Source organism: Etheostoma spectabile, chromosome 2 (genome assembly GCF_008692095.1).
Source record: "Etheostoma spectabile isolate EspeVRDwgs_2016 chromosome 2, UIUC_Espe_1.0, whole genome shotgun sequence".
Lineage (NCBI taxonomy): Eukaryota > Metazoa > Chordata > Actinopteri > Perciformes > Percidae > Etheostoma > Etheostoma spectabile.
In genome coordinates this window covers 23,007,384-23,025,087 of record NC_045734.1, presented here as the reverse complement: position 1 = coordinate 23,025,087, position 17,704 = coordinate 23,007,384, and the positions used below count along the sequence as shown (strand labels likewise).

General features: G+C 40.4%; 2 protein-coding genes across 3 annotated transcripts in view; both read right to left on the bottom strand.

The window, feature by feature from the left end:
• wbp1lb (WW domain binding protein 1-like b) overlaps positions 1-10,435 on the bottom strand; it is a 17,013-nt gene extending 6,578 nt beyond the window's left edge. Inside the window, exons 1-2 of one of the 2 annotated variants that reach the window (XM_032528058.1) lie at positions 9,909-10,435; positions 3,303-3,405 (exon numbers count right to left, since the gene is read on the bottom strand). In XM_032528058.1, coding sequence (XP_032383949.1) covers positions 3,303-3,405; positions 9,909-9,995 — 190 coding nt within the window. In that variant the 5' untranslated portion in view covers positions 9,996-10,435. Of the gene's footprint in view, positions 1-3,302; positions 3,406-5,513; positions 5,725-9,908 lie in introns of those variants that run through there. The other variant, XM_032528068.1, reaches the window with a different exon arrangement.
• A 1,040-nt stretch (positions 10,436-11,475) lies between these two features.
• The window catches only part of poll (polymerase (DNA directed), lambda), a gene marked incomplete at its 5' end in the record, with an annotated part of 6,441 nt that continues 212 nt past the window's right edge, over positions 11,476-17,704 (bottom strand). Inside the window, 7 exon segments of the mRNA XM_032528024.1 lie at positions 11,476-12,975; positions 13,073-13,241; positions 13,858-13,986; positions 14,512-14,685; positions 15,875-16,207; positions 17,000-17,117; positions 17,303-17,600. Of these exon segments, the coding sequence (XP_032383915.1) occupies positions 12,614-12,975; positions 13,073-13,241; positions 13,858-13,986; positions 14,512-14,685; positions 15,875-16,207; positions 17,000-17,117; positions 17,303-17,600 (1,583 nt within the window).

The window sequence follows — 17,704 nt, the reverse complement described above, 5'->3', positions numbered from 1 at the left end:
TTACTGTATGGGGCCAAGCATCCCGGTCAAACCCATCATATCCTTATACAAACAAGCACTGAAAATAATAGATCATAAACAAATAATGAGGCGCCACTGTTTGATCTGGGTCTGGGTATGGGAGATGAACCTTTGGCAGCCCAGGCCCATCACTATTGGGGTGGGTATAGGTGAGCAGGTGCGAGCAGCTGGGTGCTTGGGGTTTGTGCAGTTACGTGATGCGTTGGTTTGTGTAATGTGGTCTCAACTTTGTTAACTGTTGATGTAATATTTTGGTATACAATGTCTACAATCTTGGCTGCTTGACAGTGTAACTCGCACTATGTTGTTCTTTTAAAATTGTTATTTGGATTATGTTTTTAGAAAGACCTGACCAGGGACGGGGGTTGCAAATTAGCCTATTGACTAAGAACCTTTTATGCAACACATCTACACATGTTGTTATGGCCTTGACTATAATAATTACGTATGTAATAATGTGCGGTTCATTGTCCCTGACAAATAAATCAAATACATTTTCCCTATGATATATATTGCGATAGGAAAAAAGAAAAAGTAATTTTTTGAATATTTGGAAATAATAAATCATTCTCGACTACTGCCGTGATTTTGTAGGGGAGTGCATTAACATAGAAGATAAAAATTAAACATGATCTTTTCAAATGTGAACCCTTCTATGTTAAACTTTAATGCTTTACACAAAAGCAAGTAAGCGCTGTTACTCTTCTGAAGTGAATTTGGAGAGGGAAATTAGGTAGAAATACGCTGGTTGACTAGCATGACACATTTATATTCATATAATACAGGCAAAATCAATCCAGGCTAAAGTGTATGACAATGACTGCATGTTGCTTCCTCTAAATTTCAGGTTGTTTGATAAATTGATCAGACCTGCATGTCACACGCACTAGCAACAAACTCTGAAGAACAATTCAATCTGTGTAAATGACGTTAGATCAGACACAGACTTCTGTTGTAGATTAGTGTTAGGTTTCCAGTGTCGCGGCTCCGAACCGTAACGTTAGTTAGGACGGACAGACCCCTTGTTTCTTTTGGCTAACTATATTAGCTTTAGCCTGACTGGTAGCAGCTTTCTGCGGGGGAAATGGCCGGTAGATGTCGTGATTATGTTGCATTAATCAGGGGATTTAGTTCAAATTTGCAGCGAACATAAAACACTGACTACTGTAGCTTCACTGATTACCCATCGAAAACTTTGTGCATCACTGCGTCAGCAGCAGCTGCTGTCTACAGTACGTTTCTGCACAGGGAGAGCCTCACTTCCCATAACAATAAACCGTCGGACTAACGTCACATACACACGTTGCCCACATGCCTACCTGTCTTAAAAGGGAAGGGTCGGCCAGTAATAATCAAGTATGAAAGGATGAAGTATGAAAAACGCTCAATCCACAGAGAAATGCACGCACCCGGTATTCGGAAAAGTGCCTTTAAACGAGCCGTCGGGACTTCAGTAAGGTTGTGATGTCAGAACTATACTACATATAGGTAGAAAATGCCGCTACAGTTCCGTTACAGTCATTCTCCGGCTGAAATGATGGTGTAGAGAGGCCATGATTGCAGATTTGGAAGACCTGGTAGCACTAACTAATCAAAGCAAACTGGCCTTTTAGGCAGAGGGGCTGAAAGAGGCAGGCGCTAAAAAAGAGGGTTTCAGACAGACAGAGGATGAATTCAGACGGATAGTATGAGAAAAAAGTATTTTTTAACCATAAAGCATATAAACATGTTCTAGTAGAAACACAAAATACATGTAGTAACCTGAAAATAAGCAGAATATAGGACCTTTAAACCATTGTTAAACACAGGGATTGGGACACTTAAAAACCAAGACAAATTAAGGTGTTTTATAACTCAAGTAGTTAAAAAATATATAAATAAACTCAGTAGTTATATGTAATGCAAAAAACGAAGTTTGGAAGCACTGAAAACAGAAATAAACAAGGTACCAAAACAGTATTGCAGTTGTGTGGCTGCAAGTCCTGTGCCTTGGTCCTGCAACACACAAACACCCTGCCGTCTGTGTTTCCCCTGATGTTGAAACTAAAACGCAACCCGGGTGATGACGGCTTTTTTCTCTGTTTTTGGATAGACGAGACGCCCCACCTCCTACATGGCGTTCCGAGGCAATGCCATGGTAAGATGAGATGGAGTTCCTACATCATTTAATTTCAAAAAGCAATGGAGCAAAACTATAGCTACCATTAAATCTAGCCAACGCCTTTTCAATGAAATGAATGACAAAGTCATTCAGGGCTAGGAACATCTTGGCTACAGAGAGGGAGGGTGACTTCGATATTCCACTGTAGTCCAAGTTGTATTGGGCATTGAGAATCTTTTCCAACTTGGAACCCTTTGGAAAATTAGGATTGGAATCCAATGAACGGTTCCAATCTGAATTTAACACGTGCAAGTTTTGCTTTCCGTAGCGGCCAGCCGGTCACTGTACTGCCAGGCTCTTGTTGTGTTGCTGGCTCCGCCATGGAGCACACACAGCGGCGCTCAAAGGTGTGGCTTCATTTTACATAAAAAAATCCCAGGTTGGCAAAGTGCAACATCTGTGATGCAAGTATTTCTTGCATTGGAGGATGCGCTACAAATATAATTAAACATTTACGCATGCATGGTGTGGACGTCAATAAGGAGTGTACTGTGTTCAACGTGCTGCGCCGGTCTCCCTGCCTGCTGCTCCTGCTGCTTCCTCCGTCAACCCTGAGCCTTCTACTACCTCGTCGCAGCCAGGCAAGTCAAATTGTAGTGAAACAAATAGCTTGGTCGAATTGCCAAAATTGTGGTGAATACTAACGTTACATTTTATTTTATTTTTTTTATAGATACACGTAACGTTTTGCAAATTGCAAACACGAGTAATGTTAGCAAACCTGGTGCTAACGTGTAAATGTAGCGTGAAACTCCGTTGAAATAAGCATGTCAGCCCTTTCAACTCCAGTTATCAAAGAAACGGAATCGATAATTGATCAGAGTCGGTGTTTTGGTAAATTGACTGGATGTTCTCGCTGTTTCCCTTCCTGCCCGGCTGTTTGAACAGCCCGCGGCTTGGGTGAAAATACACCTGGTGCGTATCTATAGCGGAGAGGAGCGCAACTTCACGCACGCGTCTGGGACGTGCCGGACGTACGGCTGGTGGATTATCAAGCATTAAACTGAATGGCGGCGATCGCTCGCGGGGGTTGCGAGGGAGAACACATTGCAAACACGCCTGGTGGAAAATAGGGGTTAGAAGAAGATCAAAAAGGAAATAAAATAAACAAGATACTTACACCAGAGCTCATAGTAGTAGCTGCAGCACTGAGACTTCCCACAGCAGTGTCCGGACTCACAGACATAGCTCTGGTTGTTAATACCTTCACAGTGCAGTAGATTCTGAAAGAGAAGCAGTGTCACTTTAAAAAAAGGGAAGTATGATCAACACCTCAATGCAATGCCATCTCACGGCATCCGGTTAAGGTGTGCTGTGCCAATAATGATTTATGTTTCATTTTTTGACTCAAGGTGAAATTATGTTTGTTCTGTGTTTTACACTGAACAACAAAAACAAGTCCAACGAAAAAGTAGAACAAAAATGGTTTGGGGAACGTTTGTCTATGTCAACTGCTTTTAAGAGCTGTACAACAAGTTCAATTGAGATTACAAGAGTGTAATAAAGTACAGGCAAGGGATTTGAGGTTAAATACAGCACATTATTAGTACATTACAGTATGTACTGTACTTCTAGCCTCTAACCACACAGCCCAGTTGAGTGTTTACCCAGCTGGGTAATGATGAAATTATTAAATTGTTAACCAAGGCCATTACATTTTTGTGTTTTGGGAATGCTGCTAATCCTGTTTATGAGCTACTGTCACTTTAGCAGAGCACCCAAAGCCCTCTGAGACCGCGCACCTGTCTTGCATTGGATTTCACTCCGTTTTATTCAAGTGTCCTAGTGAGTCGGCATGCGCAATACCAGCACCCTGAAACTGAAGCAGCTCTAATCTTACTATTAACACCTTTGCTTTTCCTATTGTGACATGTCAACATGTCTACTGTGAAAAAGGATTATTTCTGATATGAATTGCTCTAAAGCTAGTTTATTCCTTTTTTTCTCCTTAAAAAGGTGCTCTAAGCGATGTTGGGTGACGTTACTTTTTGTTGACGTTCAAAGTATTTTCAAACAGAACCAGACTAGCTTGCCCTTCTATCCTCCTCATCCCGTCCCCTCCCTTCTGTGCACTAAAACACCACCACCACCCCCAAATCCTTCTTGTTGGTTATTGGCTGGAACGCTGGAACACTGTTTGTTTATGCTTCGTGGTGCAGGTGGGCCCAGTTTATTTTTGTTGCCATTTGTAGACCCTGGGCTGTCTACAGAGACCGCGTTTTTTTTTTTTACAGTGTGTTCTGGGGACAGGCAGCTCACGGATAGAGGACATCTTTGCTGTATGTGACATTTGTGTTGCCTAAAACACGCGTGGCATCACTTAGAGCACCTTTAAGTTGAGGGGAGGTCCGTTACATAAGCCTTTGGTGTCGTGACTTCTCCTGACACATTTCTTATTTTTTCTATTTAGAAATATACATATTTCTAAACGTATATTGTAAGTAGTATACATGTACTATCCACTATGTATGGTGTGTAGTTTTTACACAGAGAAAAAATGACAAAGAAAGTCAGTATGTATACTTAAAGATTGTGCTGTTGATGTACATTACTATCCCACAATGCAATTCACAAAATGAAAGGGAGGCAATACTCAAAGCTGCAAAAACATTATAAAAATTGATTTCTTATATACTTACCAGAAAAAAAACTGTATATTGTAAAGATATAGTACATCCTTTGCACAGTTAGTATGTAGTATAGGATTGGAACTGAGTAGTTTTTACATGCCTAGCCCTGATCTTTGATTTAGAATAATAATAAGACTGCAGATATCTAAGTTGTAGCCAACATCCATAGCTCGGAAGTATACAACTTAGCCACTCGTGGTGGAAAGGTGTTTAGGGCCCATATCAAGTGCAAATTTCTGAACCGCAGCCAGCGCAAAACTGGATGTTGCCGCTGATCTAATACACAAATTGAACTTAAAAGGTTTAGCAGAGGCCTAATCAGAACTTTAAAATTAAAAAAAAAAATTGACTCACCAGTCCACTTTCATCCAAAATCAATAAGGCCTTTGTCTCCACTACAAAAGTTTGTTTTAAACGTCAATATAGCAAAATAGCAGCTATGCCTGATTAAAAGGTAAACTTGACTTAAGAGTATTCATCATGCCTGTAAAACGTTAAGTTGTAACAAGACACAGGCAAGACCATAATTAGATCAGATTAATCTGCATAGTGCCAAAAGACAAGAAGCACTGTAATCAAAATCATGAGACAAGCCTGTGGATTTTTCCAGGAAGATCCCTCAGATGGTTTCTTCTAGATTAGCTTAATGATTAGCTAGACAACGGTTTTATAGAAAGATAGTTTTGTTTTCTATAGATTACCAGCACAGGTCCCAGATTGTGAGGCATGATGATCCAGGGTCCAAAAATCCAAGACGAGTACCTCCAACCTCCTGGGTCATTATCCCACAAAAGAAGTCAAACACTTCTAAAACATTCTCTGACTCCTTCTCCTTGCCTACCTCTCTCTCTTTCTCTTCACACACACACACACACACACACACACACACACACACACACACACACACACACACACACACACACACACACACACACACACACACACACACACACACACACGGATTGCTCTACGGAAATTTCCAAGCAGCAGAGAGCGAGCTCCTAGCTGGTACAGTACACGGCGGTGAGAGGTGTGTGAGGCCTGAGGAGAACGGCAAGAAAAGCACTGAGAAAGCCAGACACAGAGCAGTAACACAGGAATGATCTGCAGCCACCCGATCAGCACAAACCAAGCTGCTGAGCTGCTTACAAATGTGTCCACAACCTCAAACCCAAAAGATTAGTCATTTCTCAACAGCTGTTTCAACCTTAACATGTCATTTACAAAAAAAAGCAGCCTGAACATTTAACAACAGGATTTAACTGTGTAATAAACACATGATGCTCTGTTTCCCCACTTTGTCTCTGATAACTTCAGCTGTTTTTCCTGATTCAGTTACTAACCTCCACCATGTTCTCTCTACTTGGCAGGCTGAGTCCTTCTTGCAATTCGATACAAATAACCACCTAGATTGTTTGGGTCTTTTGCATGCGCTGCATAAAGACTGCTGAGTATGGGGGGGGGGGGGGGGGGGGGGGGGGGGTCAAGGTTTCATAAATAGGTCTTTGTAAAGAAAAAGTGCTCCATGTAATCTTTAAAAAAAATAGGTGAAAGATTCCAGTTATGGATTCAATCCAATCTTCTACTGATGTTTTTTATTTTTTAATTATTTTTCTCATTTGTATTTTACATTATATTATCTCCAATGGTGAGCTTCTGCAATATTTTGTAGATATTTGAAAAATGCGCAAATGGAATAAGATCCACCCCAAAGACAGAATCTGTAAAATAAAATATTATCTCAATCTAGCCCAAGAGTTGCAAAAAAATACTCCTTCCCCATTACAATCCCAATAACCCCTTCCCTAACCTTCATATCCTTTTTTTCTTTGTTTGCTTTGTTGTGGTCTGGTTTGTTTTACCTGGGTTTTATAAAAACTATTTTTTTTAATGCAATTGACTCTTAAGTAAAAAATTGTTTGAATGATGATGAAAGAACATTGCAATAAAGTAATAAAAAACAAAACTAGGTATCACCTAGTTTTATTTTATCAGGGTGTCCACCCCACAGCTGAACCTAAAAAAACATGTAGGTCATCGGAGAGTATCTCTGAATAACCTATTTTATAAGACAGAGAGCAAAGAATCCAGACAGACTAGATTCTACCTGTCTCCGATCTTAACAGGCAACAATGAAACTATCCACCTCACTCGTGCAATACTTCCAGATTAAAGGCAGATTTGGTTACCATTCCAGAAATGATTGCTGCGTTCGAAAATAATCAACCTTAATAATGAGCAGCTGATGACATGAGCAGACAATGAGAACAGTTCAAAAATCCCCTGGTGACTATCAAATACTGTTCCTGGAGATAATTAGCTACAGTTCTAGTTCATTCTGACTGCGCAGTCAGACTTGATCCACTTAGCACAGGCCTGTAGGACTTGGCAAGTTAGCTGATGCAAGACCTCGCTAACCCCTTATTTATCATTCTGTCCTGCAACAAAGAAAGGTGCTCTTTCATAGCCATCAAGGTTATGCATAACAAAACACCACTGATGCGTTACTGGAAACCGTTAATGCCAGACACCCCCCCCCCCAGAACAAACTTTAACAGCTGAGGAGTTTAGTTCAACAAGCACAAGTTGCCTCATATCTAAAAGTTAGAACAACAATTTGCCAGCACTTTTAGATATAAGAGCTGTTACTTCTAAAGTTTCATAACTACTTGTATTTTGGGTTTTTACCTAGAACATGTTTACATGCTTAAATGAACGAAATGCACTAACTCATACTGTCTGTCTGAATATACCTGTTTTTTAAATGCTTGATTTTAGCACCAATCTCATTAAGCCCCCTCCCAAATAAGCCTATTCTGCTCTGGGTGGTCCACATTTCCAGATTTTCTACATTTGCTGTCTACAGTATATAGTATTTGGTATAGTTGTTACATCACAACCACACAAAGTCCTGACAGCTCTTTTAAAAGGCACAGTATTTAAATAGCCCCCCGACTTGCTTTAAAATGAAAAAAAAGACATGGAAATCTTGCTTTTTACAATATGGGACCTTTAAATGACTACAATAAAGCTTAGACACAGAACTGTTGGTTCTATACCAAAAAAGACCCAATTTTCAGCACTTATATTATTTACAGTGTTGTATATATTGTAGTACTCATATCTTTAATTTTTAAAGATAATTTTTGGGCGTTTGGCCTTAACTGGATAGGATAGCTGAGGACAGAAAAGAGGTCAAAGAGAGGGGGATGACATGCAGCAAAGGGCCGCGGGTCAGAATCAAACCTGGGCCGCTGGGGTGAGGAGTCTTAGTGCATGGAGCACATCCTCAACCAGGTAAGCTACCTATAAAATGCACATTTTTATAATATATAAAATATATTATATAAAATGAACATATTTTCATTTTCATAATTTGTTTAAAAATGTCCTATTCTATTTTATTCAATATCAACTGGTGCGATATACACATCGCAAAAGGCTGCGACACATTGCGAGATTTCTTCTGTTAGTTGAAAGAAATATTCAGTGGAAAACTGCACTTTATAATGTAAGTAGGGCTGGGCCATATCAATATGATATTGATATTGTGATATGAGACTAGATATCGTTTTTGATTTTGGATATCGTAATAATGTGATATGACATAAGTGTTGTCTTTTTTCTGGTTTTAAAGACTGCATTGCAGTAAAGTTATGTGATTTTCCGAATTTACCAGAATGCAATAACTTAGTCGCATACATTAAATTATTTGCATATTTTCTTCATATCAAGTAGCCCTATCAAGAATGGAGCATATGTAACAAACCCAATCCCCTCCCAATCTAGAGATCAATAGAGTAGTTTGATTGATACACAACAGCCATTGATTACATCAATGAAACAATGCAGGTCATGAACTGGTTAAACTAGAATAAAGGCATATAATCTGGCTGTAGATAAGATTTTGAAAGGGTTCAGAGATATTTGAGCACATGAGCTACTGATAAAACAAAGAGGGTGATATCTTGTATGAAAGGACTGATTACATCTTGGTATGGGTAATTACTGAGAGGTTCTCTCCCACCTTTTTTACAACCAATGGAATGACAAAGAGCTCACATTTACAGTAACTGCAAATTATTAAGGAATTATGTGACAGGGATGCCAGTTGCGCCCTTACCTGGATGATCATTCAAATTGATTAAGTCTAGTTTATGAATTAGTTGTGAAGTATCCCTGAGTTTCTTATCAGTAAAAATGAAGATGCAAGAATGCAGAATGTTGTTAATGCATCTATTTACTCATGCTACTGTAAGTCACACACGCTTGCTACAACATGATGCTACATCTGCTGCCTCTTCCACACACAGTTACACATTATTCTTACTTAGTTAGTAGTTAGCTAGTTTGTGGTTTCATACTCGTGTTGTGCAGACTTAGAAGTTTCATATGACCAAGAATGATTACTGACTAAATATAGCCTAGACTGCCCTATGTTAATTGTGGATAAGGACCAGTACTGGATGCTGACTTATTAATACATTACTCAAATTATGCATGCATTAGTGTACCCATAACCAGCACAACATATAATGTTGCCACCCCAGTATGTCTCGAAAACATGTAGCGTTAAAAGGGTAAGACTGCTGAGATTATAACAATGTAATTGTCAACATACATACAATAAAATCATCAACATTATCTTTACAGAGTAGCTATTAGGCTCATTGATTAATATAACCATTTACAGTTTTGCTGGCAAAGATTAATTCCAATATTACTAGTCGTTATGTCCACCGGTGTGACTGCATTCATACCCGAATAACTGCTTTTATTGTTTATGCAAGTCTCTTCTGGCTAAAATGTCTTCTTTCTTTTTTTTTACCATAAACACAACAGAGCGAGGCCCTAGTTGGCTCATAAGTGTCCCTTTACTTCAACAAGGTTAGGTACGTTAGCTATCGCAATTAGCAACTGAACTCAGTCAGCCTGCTAAACCTCTTTCTTGACACACGCAGTAGGTTGAAGCAAGTCACTAACGACAACGGATATACGGTACTGCACTAATGCCATGAGTTTGCTAACTTAGCCTGGTAACTAGCTAGCTAACAGTCCTGTGAGAGAGAGCCTTGTTTTTGACTGCTCAACCTTACCCTGTCTGCTGCGGACTCGGTTGGGTTGACAGAGCCAACAGCGTGCAAAAACAATCCCATTTTAAGAGCCGAACATTCGCCTCTCATTCCTCCGAAAAGTAGATAACGTTACAGCTTAGGCAAAAACATACGCATGCAAACACTGTTCACAAACTGTCCGAATATCCTCAACTATTTCGCGGGCCCTGTCGCTCTGAGAGGCCGCTGCATGCGCCGCCTCCTCTGCGCACTGGACATTTCAACAAGGCACGGTGCTCGCTGGCGCAACTGGTTGCTGTCGGTGCCACTGATACAGCTGTTACACAAGCTTCTCCTCCAGCTAAGGCACTCTGCCTTGGTCTGCTGGGTGTGGCGTGGTCACCTCTGTCCGATCCATGTGCGCAACGTGATGGGCGTTCAGTTGCGTAGTTCGCCACTAGTTTTGCGGACTGACCCGTGATTGGACAACTTGGGCCAGCTGGGAAAGGACAGACCAATCACTGATCGGCCCGACTCCGTCCCAGCTCCGGGGATCCGCAGCCCTCTGGGGCAGATACACAGAGCTTCTATTTTTGCCGGACGCCGGAGAGCTCCGCAGCAATTCAGCACACGGCAGATAGTGCGGGACAGGAAGTCGAGTGCAGAAACAAAATAAAACATCCGGTTAATTTTCAAAATAAAAATGGACTGTGCTCACAGCGGATCATATTTCCCTATCCTACACCTCGAAAACACAGCAGTTGTTTCCTCTCTATTCCTCTGGATGGAAACAAACTGTTGTTGTTTTTGTGGTTCAATTCTACATGAATTTACGAGATCTCGTGGGTCCTCGAGACTTCAGCTGCCAGTCAACAAATCCGGACCTGGTGGGTACTGACGGACGGCGGAGCACGGAGCACGGAGCCGACACGCAGCGGAGTCGATCTACAACCGTTACGCATTCGGTGGAAATCGGGTTAGAAAGCTCCAGGATTTCCATATCCACTTAACAATGCTCAGTGACATGCAACAACATACTTTCCATTATATTTTTGATATATTTTGAATTGTCATCTACGTTTTCTTTCTTCATATAGGCTAAATAAAGGTATTTTCACCGTAAATTGGTGCATAAAAGTGTATCCGAATATAGGCAATTAAGTCATTTATGCTCAAAACTTCCCTGGGGGAGGACACCCAGACCCTAGGACATAGCACCTCCCCCAAAGGCAGATTCTGGCCAATATGAAGTCCAGTATACCCACTACAATACATTAGACTACACCAGCGTTCCCCTCCTGAAATTTATGGGGACACATGTACAAAACACTGTCATCTCTTCTCGAGTTAACGAGCACGTGTTTAAAATCAATTCTTTCCTCGCGACCCTTTAACCATATTATATCCTTTTCATAAAAAGTGATACAAGTGATTGTTCACAAGGCCAGTCAAATGTCAAATTAATACCCATTCTGTGTACGTGCCAATTTATACTGAAACTAGAACTGTCTTCCCTATTTCTGAAGGAGGCCTGTAAACCTAATACAGTCCTAAGTAAATTATTGTGCAGTTCTGAAAAAAATGAAGAACCAGGAAAAGATCTCCTTTACCCTTTGATATACTTTATTACCATTATTCATCTTTCATAAAATATACGACATCAAGCATCACCCATATTAAAATTTCTGTATACTGTGTTCACTCAACTTGCACAATCACAAATATTTCCATTTACTTCTAGAGGCATCCACTCCTGCACATAGTTTGCGATCAAAAGGTGCCCTGCCCACGAATTTCATTACTTTGTGGTAATATCTGAAGTTCTACCAAGGATTTTAAAAATTTTTGTGGAAAAAATGCCTTGGTTAACATGTTTCAAGCCATTCTAATGTGGTATAGAAAGCCTGCAGGAAGACTCGATTTGTGCCAGTTGTCGTTGATATTCAACGAGCTAAGCTGCTTGACTCTGATTGGCTAACAGCTAGCCAATGAGGCTATCAGTATCCTTTACCTAGCGCAGCTGGGCGAGCTCATGAATAGTAATGAGCTCAGGCAACATGACGTCAGACCGACCAGCTTTTGTAATTATAATTGGGCTGATTCCTCCGCTTATATCTCTTTAGTGGCTGACAGAGGAGGTGGCATTTCATTTTCACATTCACGACATAACACTTATGGACCTAACATATTTAAATTAAAATACAAGTAAAAAATGGTTTTGTGTACCAGGGCACCTTTAACATGTTAATGTGTTAGAATATTCTTCTTTAAAACTTCTGCTGCCAGCCTTGTGTAACAAGTCATTTTATCTTAACAATATTCTTTGTTACTTGACTTAATCCAACTGCTGTCCGCTGAAAAAACGGAAACAATCCCTTCAAAATAAACATTATTACTCTCAAAGGCTCTGGACCCTATAACTCAATCCCATTCATTGGGTTGTATTGGGGTGGCAGCAGGGGTTTCAGAGGTGAACATCTCACAACCTCAGCACAGATCACTTCAACAATTAAGAAAGAAAAATGTGTTGTTTAGGAGATTTGAGTGAACTCAACCTTATAATCTGTAGAATTAAATTAGCATTCAAGTCACACAGGGCTCTTGAATGATCTGTACAGCAGTAAAACATCCTTAAAACTGATAGAGCATGATTGTTACCATGAGTTACCATTGTTATCATTCATTATCATGATTTCTGTATAAAAACCTGACAAGGCATTGTGACAGGCTTGGTGATTGGCAAATCTTCACCAGTCTCTTTCATGAGGTTGTCTGTAAGGTACGCCTAAAAGACTAAAAACATCCTTCTCTGTTGGTGTAGCAAATGACGTGCCACTATACACCTTCAAGTTACCCTGACGCACCACATCTTTGTTTAGCGAGTGCTCTGATAAGCTCATTTTTTTTGTCTTTGCCAGGGCTCTCATTGAGCGGTTAAAGTGTGCCGACCCGGTGAAATACATGAGAGCACAGGCAAATTCATTGTAGGGCACTACTATAATGTCAAGCCTGCGGTGGCGGTGGCCGGGTCCTGGCAAATGGCACACACCCATGTATTTCTTCTGCTCTCCGTTCTCCTCATGACTCACCAGGTCGTCTGTCAAAAACCCTTCAAAATAAAGTCATTTTTTTTTAGGTTTCTCCGACGGCAAACAAATGAATATTACATCATACAAACCTTAAACATAAGAGGAGAGGGAGCTTACCACTGTCATGAAGACTCTGTAAAACTTTGCTGAAAACCCCCTTGTGGGACTTGCCATCAGGATGAGTTATAAGTATGTCCACATCTCCACATGTGGCCTTTTCCCGACGGTAGGAGCCACATGCCATTGCCAAGAGGCCTGGGTCTATGGCCTGGACAGCATCTCTCACCTGCACATACACCCAAAACAGAAGAGACAAAACATAGGCTATTATCCATCCTAGAGTGATGGAGGTTTTTTTTTCTAGATCATTGGCTTCTCAATAATAAGTAAAAGCGTGCTTGTTTGCCAGTGTGCTTTTCTGTTTCAAGCCAAATGCTGGGAGGTAGGCTTGCTAAAGCATCACATATTATTTTGACAAGCCTGAGGGAGTACACATGCTTTTGTCATCTATCTAATGTGCACTTTATATCTGGCAGCTTTGGAGGAAAAATGAAAATCCAAGTAATACAATATGAAAACAACTAGCGTTGTACTCAACGCTCTGGAGTGAACAGCTATCTGGCTAACTTAAGATGCCGCAAGTTTCAAGAGTTAGTTTTTCCCCTTTGGGATGCTCCACTTTGTGAGAACACAGTCTGGTTTTCCCATTATCAAGCAGTCAAGGAAAGTTGACACAAACCGTTTCCTACTTCCAGCCTTCTGCTTCCAAATTACTGAGGGTTAGTGCGTGGAACCTTTTCAGAGATGTCTCACCTCTATGCACTTGAATAAACACATTAACGTGGTGAAAGATGCAAACATAGTCATTCATGTAGATTTTGCAAAAAATGAAGACGCATTACCACTTTTTCTATGGCTGCTGCTTCTTCTCTGGGCATTCGGTCTAGAAAGTCATCGTAGTGCTTGAGTCCTATTTTCTGAGTGTTGCTTAGGTGGGCTTTTGTGCGGATGTCCTCCAATGTGCGAAATCCCTAAAAGACAAATATAATTTCTATAAAAACTTGAAAATTTGACTATTTCCCTCCTGTGTCCTTCTTGCCTTAGGTATCAACTTTATTAAAATTAGATTCTATAGCCCACAGCTGAACTATTATTAACAAAAGTCTCAGATGAAGAAGCGCCTAAATATTTGGGATCCACAGACCGACAGATTATTTGAGATTCACAAAATCAGATAAGGATGTTATAATCCACTTTCAATCTGGATTGTAGTTATGACATTACACTACATGTCATTTAGCTGACGCTTTTTTCCCAAAGCGACTTACAACTGCTAAATATGTCAGAGGTTAACGAGGGGTTAAACGTCAGGGACACATTGGTTAATGTTTGCAGTGGGAATGAACCCGGATTTCCCCCCACCAAAGGCACGCGTCACATCCACTGCGCCGTCATCTTGATCATGTGATGTTTAAAAAGATGTCAGAGTGCTGAAGTGCAAATCAAATTCAATTCAGATGTGCCTTTAATATTTTTGATTTGATGTGTGTCTCTACCTGTTGGTACCACAGCTGGGCAGTTTTAGCTCCTGCACCCCAGATGTTAGTAAAAAGCTCCAACACTGGCACAGCCTCCCCGAGGTGGTCCAGTTTCCGCAAGTGACCGCTCTCCATGATCTCATCAATTTTGTCAGCCATGCGTTTTCCAATTCCTGGGATCTGACAAGCTTCCTAAAACAAAAGAAAAAAAGAGTTTGATTCAAGAAAAAATATACCTGTATTTGGCAACACAAAAAAAATTGGTGTACTTTCATGTCATCCGATAAAAAGTACTACAGTATGTTTACAGTTTTTTTTTTATTGCTAAACAACAGTGGACACAACTGGACACATGTACAAAACTCAAACTCACAGCAGCAGTTCGTGTGGACCAAACTAATTAGTTTTTTATTGCTTGAACACAGTTTTCAAAACTCTACACACCTATCCCATGACTTTAACCACAATGTGCACAACACTGTGGATTTACAGCACCTTGTTTAAATGCTAAAACACTGCTGTCACAACTGTTAACCACGCAGACAAAACAGAATAGATTTCAGTCTGGTGCCTATCAAACTGCTGATTTTTTATTTAAAAGACTAAGCAGGTGTCTTGTTTTAGACTAGTTAGTGAACATATACAATATTTATACAGAGAAAGCTCAGAAAGCCTTTTTTGTATACTAACCCCAAATAAGAATGAAACAATAAGAATTAAACATATATAAAATGTACGGTTTGCGAGAAACAGGTAAAAGAGCAAAGACACCAAAATGTTCAGGTAAGATGTCTGAGATTAAATACACAGCAAAAAAAGAAATGTAAAAAACACCATATCTTTTCAATAGTTAAACTGCATTCTTACTATTTTTCAGAAAGTAATGGAAGTGAAAGCAATGGCAACACCACATTCATTAGTATGTAGAGGTGATGCAGACATCCAATGTGATGAAGATAACTTGCCGCATGATGCAAGAGAGAGGCAGGATCAGTCACACTATTCTTTGTTACTCTAATGCACCTTTAGTTTTTTTCAGTATTTCCATAAATTACTAGAGACAAAATACTGTATTGACGCAAATTGATGTATTCCTTCTTGTTTACCTTATGTAAAATTGGTATATTATAACATCTATATATTTTCTTTAAAGAAACTATTGAGTAGTGTGAAGTCACTCAAATTGTTCAAACTGTAAATATGAGAAAGTTTGTAATTTCTGTAATGGTGTTTGACGCTAGTGTTTTTACTCTGTGTGTTCTGACTGGCAGTGTGTGTGTCTCAGCGAGGGTTGTGTTTTGAGACGTGTGTGAAGGGTTTACAAAAAACTGTAACAACTATACTGACACTAGCAACAACAAAAACAACTGTATTAGGTTACCTGATATGATGTAATAGGCTTGTGGTAACTCTTCAGTGCGTTGACAGCCTTGGAGTAGCCCAGCGCCCTCCACCGGTCTCCCTGGTGTGTGTAGGCCTTGGCCAGCACTTCTAGTTTGTCTGTGATGTGTTTGTTGAAGTTATTACTTTTGGACTGAGAGGACTGGGCACAGACCCACTTCCCTGAGAGCGCCTGCTGAGCAGCAGAGTCTGAACCAGGGTCTAGGCTGGGGCCAGGAGTCTCCTCTTTAGGGTGCTGGCCAGTGATGAGAGCTTCCAGGTCACTCTGTGAGACGCCGTCTTCGTCTCCTCGCACGTCCTCCTTAGTGACTGTCTGAGAGTAAAATGTGATCAAGTTAAAGTTAGTTAAAGTATAACACACACAGACTTGTTAATGTGTGTTCAAGGTTTAGCTTTTGCTCCCTATTGTACCAGATGGTAGTCTGGATCAACATAAGTACATTTCCAGGATAAAGCTTTGCCCCTCACCTTCCGCTCTCTGTGTGTTGCCGTTCTCCAAATACTTTCACTGAGGGAAACAACAACAAACTTCGAGCTAGAAAGCCCCACACTGAAAATGGCAAGTTCTGAATTTGGATTGTGCAACAAGGCAGATCTGCTTGGTTCTTTGGTAAATGACTGTAACGATTTACAAAGAATACGTTTACTATCTAACTGGTACGTGTCTGGACCGATTGGTGGGGATTGCTAAGGATGAAGTACACACAGCAATACACTGGTAGGAGCAAATTAAGTTTAACCATGTATCCATCTAATTTAAATACCTCTCATTATTCTATTGTGTGAACAGTTAATCTAATATTGTTTGTGGCGTTTTCTTTTGCAGGGTGCAAATGTTCCACCAAAAAAATGTCCTTGCCGAGAGCATTTTGCAGAAACACCATCGCTGCGCCTGGAACTTAGCGTTGCCAAGACAATTGTAATTGGTTAAAAAAAAAAATGCAAACAACCCAGAGGTTTTTTTTTCTCCTATTCTAGAAGGTATCTGTGGTGTAGCCAGACCTCACTCCACAGCCCTGTGGAGATAGCTCTTGCAAAGGGAGAGTAACCAACCGGTGACTGACTGAAAGACTGCAAAACCTGTACATATCACATAGAAACCTACCATGTCTATGGTCTCCTCTTGCCTGGCCTGATCAGACACTGGTTCTGCAATAGCTTCTGCAGCAGGCTTTACATTCGATTCCTCTTCTTTAATATTGTCATGTTTGGTTTCAGATTCCCTGTGTGAGGAGAACAATAAAAGATGTTATAAGACTGACAACTCCTTGAATACTATAACATATATCTGTTGTCTCCATGGCAACATAATATTGTAAATGCTTCAATTGTAAGCAATAAACGTAACATACAAGTGAAAAATAGATACAAGTTAACATTCTAAAAAGAGTAATATTAGGTGATTAACCTCTTGGGTGAAATAAGGCTGTAGCTGTCAACTTCCAGCATTTGTTTCTCACTGATGCACAAGCTCAACCAAATGCATTTCACCAGTTGGACTCCAGAGGGCATACAATGCACTTTCAGTAAGCGCAGAGCCCTGTCCCTGTTCATGTTGTCATCCACAACAACATGAGTGACACTGGGACACAGTGAACTCTCCGTCTGTCCTCCATTCTGCTGAATTTGTCTTTGAAAGATTTGGCATCTGGCAGTTCCTATTCCAGCAGGCAAGATGTACACTGTAACACCAGTAAAAATGCTTCCTGGGGCAGAAGAGAGGAACATGTAACAATGAGTGACTTTGTTGAACTTTCTGGTTTTCTTTGATGTTTATTTTCTCCTAATCCCCCCCACACACACACACACA